This window comes from Corylus avellana, chromosome ca3 (assembly GCF_901000735.1).
Source record: "Corylus avellana chromosome ca3, CavTom2PMs-1.0".
Taxonomy (NCBI): Eukaryota; Viridiplantae; Streptophyta; class Magnoliopsida; order Fagales; family Betulaceae; genus Corylus; species Corylus avellana.
The window spans coordinates 22,612,018-22,621,273 of record NC_081543.1 but is presented as its reverse complement, the minus strand read 5'-3'; the positions used below and the strand labels follow the sequence as shown (position 1 = coordinate 22,621,273).

Below are 9,256 nucleotides of genomic sequence, written 5' to 3'. Positions count from 1 at the left end.
AAAAACCACGCAGCTCCGTGACTGTCTTCGGTGGTGGCCAAGATTGCATACCATCAATCTTGCGATTATCAACCCTTACCCCTTCTTGAGAAATTATATGCCCCAAATAATCCACTTCAAGAGCCCCAAATATACATTTGGAGGGCTTCACAAAGAATTTTTGAGTACTTAATATCTCAAAAATTTTATGCAGATGATCTACATGCTCATTCCAACATTTGCTAAATATGAGTATGTCGTCAAAGAACACCAAAAGAAATTTCCGTAAATAAGGTCGAAATACCTCATTCATGGCTGCTTGGAATGTGGATGGTGCATTGCATAGGCCAAATGGCATCATCACATACTCATAGTGACCACTATGGGTTTGGAAGGTTGTCTTATGTATGTCTTCCGGTTGAACTCGGATTTGGTGGTAGCCTGCTCGTAAGTCCAACTTAGTGAAATGGACTACACCATGGAGTTCATCTAACATGTCATCCACCATAGGAATTGGAAATCGATCTTTAATGGTTACCGCATTTAACGCCCGGTAGTCCGTACAAACCTCCACGACCCGTCCTTTTTTTTAACCAATAAAATTGGTGATGAAAAAGGACTTGTGCTAGGCCGGATTAGCCCTGTGGTTAGCATCTCCATCACTTGCCGCTCTATCTCATTTTTTTGAAAGAGAGCGTATCGATATGGTCTCACGTTAACTGCTACAGTGTCATCTTTTAATGGAATTTTGTGGTCAAAAATCTGGGAAGGTGGAATTTACAGGGGCTCTTCAAGAACATGATGGAATTCCTGGAGCAAGTCGTGGATTTCTGGTGGTAAGGTCACAGCCTCTGCTTGGGGCTTCACCAGTGAGACAATGACAAATAATTCCCCTTCTCCTTGCATTTCACGGTCAAGAGTCTGGATAAGTGTCTCACGAATGGGCTCTACCGCCTGGGCTGCGAGTGTGATGGACTGACCATCTCATTGAAAACTCATCGTCATTGTTTTCCAGTTACATAGCACGGGCCCAAGAATTTCCAACCATTGAATACCCAATACAACATCTAACCCATGCAATGGTAAGGAATAAAATGTAGTGGAAAATTGAAACCCTTGTATGGAAATTAGCACATTCTCATACCTCTCTTGGCACTGTGGCCTTTCATCATTTGCTACCTTGATAGCAAATTCTTCCACAGGTGTTACAAGAAGTTGTAGTGCTTGAGCTACCTTATGATCCATGAAATTGTGGGTAGACCCACTATCAATCAAGATGATCAATGTCCTACCAATGACAACTTTGATACGCATGGTTTTGGGTCCATTACAACCGGCAATGGCATGGAGAGAGATGAGCGGTTCTTCCTCCTCTGCAACCGGTTTGCCATCTATTGCTCCTTCAAATGGGTCTCCATCATCATCCACTGCATCTTCCGTGGTGTAAGCTTCAAGGAAGAAAGCTTGAGGTTTTTGACACCGGTGTCCCGGCGTGAATTTCTCATTGCAAGAAAAACATAAGCCCTTCTCTCGACATTTTTGCATCTCCTCCAATGACAATTTCTTTGCACTTCTAGACAAATATGTCAGTGTTACTAGTATTGCCGCAGATGGCCCAGCAGTGGTTGTTACTTGCCTATAAGATTTTTGCATGAAGTTGGTGTAGTGGGACTTGGGCCCTTCACTTCGCGTTGTCTTCCGTGATTTTGAGAGATTTTCATCCCTCATGCATGCCAACTCAATGGCATCACAAAGGGTCTTGGGTTTGAACGTTCGAATTGCAGAGACAATGTCTTGCTTTAAGCCCCCAAGGAATGCTCCTACTAGTGCTTTTTGACACCACCTGTCCACCCGATTCGCTAGACGTTCAAACTCTTGTTGGTATTCCTGCAATGTCCCCACTTGCTGGATTGTGGTAAGTGCTTCGTCATAGTCCTTAATTTCAGCAGGATCGAAACGGATCATCAACTCCCATTCAAATACCTCCTGATACAGCTTCTTTAACCATTGCCACCATTGATTGGCCTCACTTTCTAGATGAAAGGCAGCCAACGACACCTGTTGTTCCTCCAGAGTTTGCTTATAGTCGAAGTATTGGACTACCCGGTTTATCCAAATTGTAGGATCGTCCCCAAATAATGAGGAAAATCCAGTTTAGCGAAGCCATTTGATCCCTTAGAACCATTTGAATGCCCAGTAGAATGATCCCCATGCCCTTGAAATGATCCTTGATCTTTTGTTCCAGATGACTCGCCCTTCTCGAGAGACTTGGAGAATAATTCCCTAAGCTCATGAAAATTAGACTGTGACTCCGTACCCATCTTCGCAATTCCTTCTTTCATCTCCAATTTCTCGATGCGATCCTTGTTGGTAGCCATGCTCTGATACCAAATTGATAGGACTCCACGATAATTTGAATAGAAATAGATAGATATATGATAGATAATGAACTCCAATTAAGGGTTGGAGACAAACCACAAAAACAAATGTCTGATTACAATTTGTATAATCCATGGATTCTACAATCATTGTCTTATACTAGACTCACACACGACTTCTACTCACACACAACTACCCGTAATAGATACCCACGAAAACATAACCACCTAAACATAATACTTATCTACCGACGTAAGATAACAATTACCCACATGACATAACCACTTCCCATTCCACTACCATGCTGCAACGTGCCATAACCACTTCCCCTTTTACTGTCATGCTGCCCCACGTTGCCCCACGTCTCCTTTAGCTTTACTCCATTACCGAATCCTATGTGATTGGCACGTCTTCCCCTCCTACTGCCAGATAACGTGGTTTAGGATGGTGAGAGCGTTGGGTCCTTCGTGGCAATCTATCAGAAGTAAATTAGTTGTTGTTAACTACTAGGGATGGAAGTCATATGCTTATAGTATGAAGCCTTGAATAAGTGACATCTGCAACCATCTTTTCTGGCAAATATATGTTAGTTTTGTGGGTCATTTTAGTATCTAATAGTATTTATTCTACTTTTCCAGGTCGTGTTTGTGTTCCTATTGATCCAAATTGTTGTGAGGAATTTGATCCTACTGCAGTACCAACCCTTTCTAAGGTAAACTTGTATGGAGTGATCATTGTTTCTTTTCCGTTGCATAACTGCTTGCCAGAAGGGAAGATTTTTCAATCCCAGTTGAAACATTTTGTAAATTTTTTATCTAAGAACAACTTAGCTCTTGTTCTAATGATGTAGACCTTGAATTATTGCTGATTTCTATGTGATGCAATCTATTTAGGTTCAACAATTTCCATTAGTGTCTGGACAGAAATTTGCCTAGAATTACTCAATATAAGAACAGTAATACTGGGCTGAGAAGTAGTGAAATTTTACATAACCTACTCTTCTGCCACTTATTGGAAATTGTGGAGTTGTGACTGCTCCCCATTTTTTATTATTGAAGCTTTGTAAGGTTTGGACAAGGGACCTAGCCCATACCAATATCCTTTTCTACTATATTTTTTCTAATTTTATCTTTCGTAGTCTTAATACTTGTCCACATAGCCAACTCCAAGTTGTATGAACAGAGGCTTTGTTAAGTTGTTTAGTCTTAGCTCTCAACCACAGAACTCATCTCAGCTAAGCAATATATATCTTGATTTCTCCGCTGAGACCATCTTAATATTTAGAATCATACAATATTAATAAAAACAAAAAACAAAAAACAAAAAAAATTAGAATCACAAACTAATTAGTATTTTTTTGGGTTCAGCATAATGAAAGTCTTCTTTAGGCCTAGTTTTGGGCTATTAATTTTTTTCCGTTAAGAGTTTCTTGAGAACTTTGATGGGTAGCTTGTTTATGCTGTTACTCAAACTCAACTTCATTAAGCATTTGTCCCAACTGCCTGTTACTCAAGTAAAATATGACTAGCATGACTTAATGCAGCTCATCTTTTCCTTAGCCAGCTACCTTCTGTCATACATGCTTGCTAAAGTATCCGGTTAACTTGTCACTTGATTAACAACCACATGATTTAACTAATCCAACATTTTTTATTTTTTTTTAATGCATGACATATGCTAGTTTTTGTGTCTAGAAATCTTCTTCTTGGAGCACACTTGTACCTTAATACTCACACTTTATTACAGATTATGTGGAATTTGTCTCCTGGATCTCAAGAAGTCTTGTTTATTTATTTAACTAATTTTTGCAGCTTTTAGAAGAAATGAACATGGGAACTTTGAGAGCAGATGTTGATAATGGTATGTTAATACAAAACTAAGACTTTTCTTTTCTTTTCTTTTCTTTTTTTTTTTTTTTTTTTCATTACCTTTACAGTCCTTGTCATAATCATCAAATTTTCGATGCATCCTGTACTTCTTTGGTGGTTCATGAAGTCAATCTAAAAGCAATGACACCAGATGGTTGATGCAAGGGTGGGGCTTCCTTCCCATTTAGGATTTGTTAAATTAGTGTAGGAGATGATAACACCTGAGAAGTTAAATTGGCGGTCAGATAGTTGTATGATTGGTCAACTTTTGTTTTAGGTCTTGCATGCTACCTTCGACACAGATACCATTTGGAATTTGTTTTTCCAGTAGTACTGATTGTGTTGTAAATTTTTTGCTTGATGGCAGAATGGGATAGAACCTCACTTGGCAAATCAATCAGGTTTTTCAGATCATCTTTCTTGCAGCCTCTGCTGAAGTCTTGCAAGGTATTTCTCGCCCTCTCTTCTTGTCCCTTTTTGTGTCAATTTAAGAAATTTCCCTCTAGTTCAGAATTGTCTTGACATGTGTCTGCTTATTGCATATTTATGGCTGCACTTTTGGACTTTGATTGGGTGGTTTGATTGGGTGGTCCTCAGTCTATGTTTTGGATTATTCTAGGTCACCTATTTTACAATATACAGTTTCTTCTAAAATACAGACTATTTGCGAAAAGTTAGGCCTTGGAAATTGTCTCCTTTTTTTTTTCTTCCCCTTTCAAGGAATGTCAAAAAGGTTGCTAATGCATGTCTATTTCTTCCTCATAATGCATTTGCTTTAAACTCTTATGTAAATATATAAATTCTTTTTCCGTAGTTAGATTTTTCTAAGATGCTAGTTTTGGAGAAGGAAGCACTAGGTTAACTATGCAATTCACAAAATTGTTGCAGGAGGAGATAGAAAATTCGTACAATGCCAAACTGCAACACTCAAAGAATTCCATGAGTTGGTAATGCTTCTCTAGTTAATTCATCAACATGCATCCAGCTTTCAGAGTCACCCTTAACTATTAATGTGAAATTATATTTTAAGGAATTTGTATTGTTGCTGGCGGACTTCATTTTGTTTAATGGCAAAAGTTTGAACGCAAATGCAACATTTCATCTTAGTATATTCTGCTGCAACTATGTTGCTAGAATGCCCTACTTTTCCAATGAAAACTGCATGAACACGGCATAAATTTCTTTGTTCTCATCTGTTAAAAGAGACTATTGTACCCATTAATCTGGATGTATTTATCACAATAGAAAGCTTTTTTTGATTTAACTGATTTCATTCTAAGCCTTGGATGTCCTAGATTTCTTGTCTATCACAACCAGTACAGTAGATTGTTTGATAAGAAATGGCCATTTATGATGATGAATAAATACTGGTTGATTAAAGTTGATTTTCACCTAATTATTTATGGCATGATGTAAAATATCTGATGAGGAAAGTAGAATTCATTCCACTGGGAGCCAGAAATCACTATCGGTAGAAACTGCTCCATAGTTGACCTTGAGAGTGCCATTTTCAAATCTACTTGCATGTGCTATTATATTGCTGCCAGCCTGCCAAATGCATCTGTTATCTCAAGAAAGCTGCTAGGAATTCGATTTAGACCAAGGTTACGTGTGGTACGTGGAAAGCCTTTTATTGAAAATAGAATATATATATATATATATAAAATAAATTCACCAAATCAACTCTTTCTTTTTTTTTTTTTTTTTTTGTTATATTAACCACCAAAACTTCATTTTGGATTATATATATATATATTCACCAAATCAACTTTTTTTTTTATTGTTATATTAAACACCAAAACATCATTTTGGATTAGGTATATGTTATGTTTACATTTCACATTTAACTCAATTCACTTGGGCAAAATAGCAAAAGTAATATGAAATCAATATATTTTCAAAACATTTGGACTTTAAAAAAAAATTAAAACAATTCCAAAACAATAAAAATCAGCCCAAATTATTTTTAAAATCATTTAAAATAGGTTGTAATAGAGACCTAAAGAAGGTTTAAGAGATTAAAATATGCTTATTATCTAAAATGCGAATAGCGGATAATATTTGCATTTAATAATCAAAATAACTGTGTGGATGCAGTTAGTAAAAACATTATGCAGATGTGGATATCTAAAAGTGATATTCGCATTTTGCGGATGCGACTACTAATATTGCAAATAATTGTATATGCATGTATACATACCCCTAATGGGAATAGCTAATATCTTGTTAAACTGCTTCTCGGCCTAGCAAATGTTTTCTTTCAAGATACATATAATTACCATCTATAAAGACTTAGCTAGATATGAACATTTAATATATCACATGTCCCCAATAATTGTAATCATGACAACTCTTGTCATCATAATCACCACAACTCCTATCATCCTAAAGCCTATGTGACGTGGTACCCTAACTAAAAAATTAATTTTCACGCACCAAATAGTAAGAGGGACCAAATCACATGAACTTTTAAAGAATAAAAGGTGATGTATAGCATTACTCTATGTCTTTGTCTAGTTTACATGCGCATAGGGTTGTACATTTTACAAGTAGATTAGCCTCTCAACTCTCAAAGCAATGGCTCAAGAAAGACAATCCTACACGGAACCGCTCTCAATATGTTGTGGTTCTAATCTAAAGAAGCATCATTATCTCAGTTTCTTTTTTTGTCTTTTTGTTTTTTATTTTTTTATTTTTTTCTGGGCATCTTTATTTCTTGGTTACCCGTGAAACGTGGAGGAATTCAAACTAAAACTCAAAATATAGCAAACATATTAAACTAAAGATAACAATAACTGGGATTCCAATCAAACATTCCTTTGAGTAGAAGGGAAATTTACCTCAAAGAACATACTAATGGCAACCGTAACTCTCTAATTAAACTAAAAGGCCTTCAAACTAAAAGGCAGAAGGCTAAAACATAACCACCATAACCCTCTAATTAAACTAATTAAACTAAACTAAAAGATTAAGAAACCCTCAAACATCGTATTGGATCAAGAAAGCATCTTCCCACAATGCCCTTTACCAAAACTACAATTTACACTTCAAACCCCTGCTTAAACATCCTAAGAAAAATCTCTAAACCTGACAAGAATTTCACAGTTGAAGTTGAGAAAACAACTTCTTCTCTAAGTAGCAAGAAAATCCCAGATCAATTCGGGATCGTACGAAGGCAACCTCGCAAGAAAACAGTCTTCTAACTCTGGTTCCTCTGCCGCTGCAGCCGTCGGACACTCGGTAGAAACAGAGGGCGGTGAATTCTCACACTTCAAAAACTCTTCTTCGGAAACCGCTGGTGATAGCCATTCACTGCCCCAGCTGTCACCAAGAGCCAACGGCGACAACGGTAATGACGACGAAGATGACGATGAATCCACCTTCACTGCCTTTTCAACATTGTCGCCATTACCACCACCACCGACACTGCTTTTCTTCGCATTCTTTTTAGCTTTCTCTCTTTTCACTTTCTGACAAATAGCTTGAATTTTGGCATCCACCGAGTTTTTCAAGGCATTCAATTTCTCACAATCTCGGAATCCTAACTCGCTTGGATCCGTAAGATTTGGAAAATTCAAGCGTGCGTATTCGCCACGAAGCTTATAAGCAGCTCGGTCGTAGGCATAAGCGGCGGCTTCAGCTGTGTCGTAGGTACCCAACCAGACTCTCACTCTGTTCTGGGGTAGTCTAATCTCGGCGACCCATTTGCCCCAATGCCTCTGCCTCACTCCCCTGTATAGCTTTTTCTTGTACGGGCTCATGTAAGTACTTGTGCATACAGAGCTCTGAAGTGGGTTCGTCGCCGAAGTGCGTGGAAGCGCGCCGTTTGCTTGGCTTTCATGGCAGAACTGCTGGAGAAGATCTCTCTGGCGAAGGTAAACAGAGGAGCCCAAAGGCTCAAAAACCGGGTTGGCGATGGTGTTTGATGGAGGGCAATGCGAGAAAATTGAGTCCAAGGTGTTTGTGCCCCTTGTTAGTAAGAGTTGCGATAAGGAGTATCTGATATCGGCACCGTCGTTGAATGTAAAGGGAAGGTTCTGGTCCTGGATTGCATCCATAATTATGGCAGATTTTCCAGCGTTGTTTTCCCGGAAAATTGGTAGCAAAACAATGTGTGGGAAACAGGGACACTAAAAGTTGGTCCTTTTTTTTTTCCAGGAAGATGGTGAAAATTAGCAGAGACTTGTTCAGAAAACCGAAAAATGGGAAACGGGTGAAGAGAAAACAGAGAGAAGATGAAATAGAAAGAGTAATCCAAAGAATTGCGTGGATCAGTGAAGAACAAAAACAGAGAAGGTGGGTTCAAACTTCAAAGAAGAAGTTTTGGGTTAATAATCTCAGAAAACAGAGAGAGAGAGAGAGAAAGAGAAAGATCTTGAAAGGAAAGCTTAGAAGCAATGAGATTTTTTTGTTTCTCTGGGAATTCAAAAGAAGAACGTTGAGTAACTTTGTTGAGAGTTCGATTGGACTCCAACTCTAGTGTATTTATAGCTGGAGTGCTCATTGATTTTTATCTCTCTCTCTCTCTCTTCATTGCCACGAAAGTCCAATTGGTTCCAATTTACAGAGTGACCACTTTCTCAAATGACTTTGATGCCCTTGTGATGATTCAAAAGATTACTAATTTTATTATTATAAATTGAATAATATTATACCTTTCTTTCACTTTTTTACATAATTTTTTCAAATTCATAGTTGACTTTTAAAATCACCATTGAATATGAGATAAATTTTTATTGGATTTTAATTTAGTGGTTGTTTTAAAAGCCACCAATAAATGTAAAAAAATTGTACAAAAAACTGGGAATAAGTATATCATTACTCTTATAAATCACAACTAGGTCGTAAGTCTGTAAAATATCTTCATTTTCAAAAGATTTTGTACCATTTGATTAAAAAATGTTCTTTAAGAGCGTTATTAGCCGCCTCACCAAATTTATTTATTTAATTTTTAATTTTTGCTATTTTGATGAGTTTGGGTATGTGTAGAAGGCTTTGTTTGGTAACAGCCTTGTACTAGACATTGTTCA

General features: G+C 37.5%; 2 protein-coding genes across 4 annotated transcripts in view; one reads left to right on the top strand and one right to left on the bottom strand.

Moving 5' to 3' along the window:
- The window catches only part of LOC132175198 (uncharacterized), a 16,025-nt gene extending 10,535 nt beyond the window's left edge, over positions 1-5,490 (top strand). For all 3 annotated transcript variants that reach the window (XM_059587067.1, XM_059587069.1, XM_059587066.1), the window contains exons 14-17: positions 2,997-3,070; positions 4,170-4,218; positions 4,594-4,673; positions 5,115-5,490. In XM_059587067.1, coding sequence (XP_059443050.1) covers positions 2,997-3,070; positions 4,170-4,218; positions 4,594-4,673; positions 5,115-5,177 — 266 coding nt within the window. In that variant the 3' untranslated portion in view covers positions 5,178-5,490. The remainder of the gene's footprint in view (positions 1-2,996; positions 3,071-4,169; positions 4,219-4,593; positions 4,674-5,114) is intronic.
- Positions 5,491-7,071: 1,581 nt separating this feature from the next.
- Positions 7,072-8,662, bottom strand: LOC132175839 (ethylene-responsive transcription factor ERF061). The gene has a single exon (XM_059587905.1). It carries the CDS (start codon positions 8,282-8,284, stop codon positions 7,358-7,360), a length of 927 nt encoding a protein of 308 aa, XP_059443888.1. The 5' UTR covers positions 8,285-8,662; the 3' UTR covers positions 7,072-7,357.
- Positions 8,663-9,256: the final 594 nt, after the last annotated feature.

Coding starts and splice junctions, on each gene's coding strand:
- LOC132175839 (XM_059587905.1), bottom strand. CDS start 8,284: ATGGATGCAATCCAGGACCAGAACCTTCCCTTTACATTCAACGACGGT.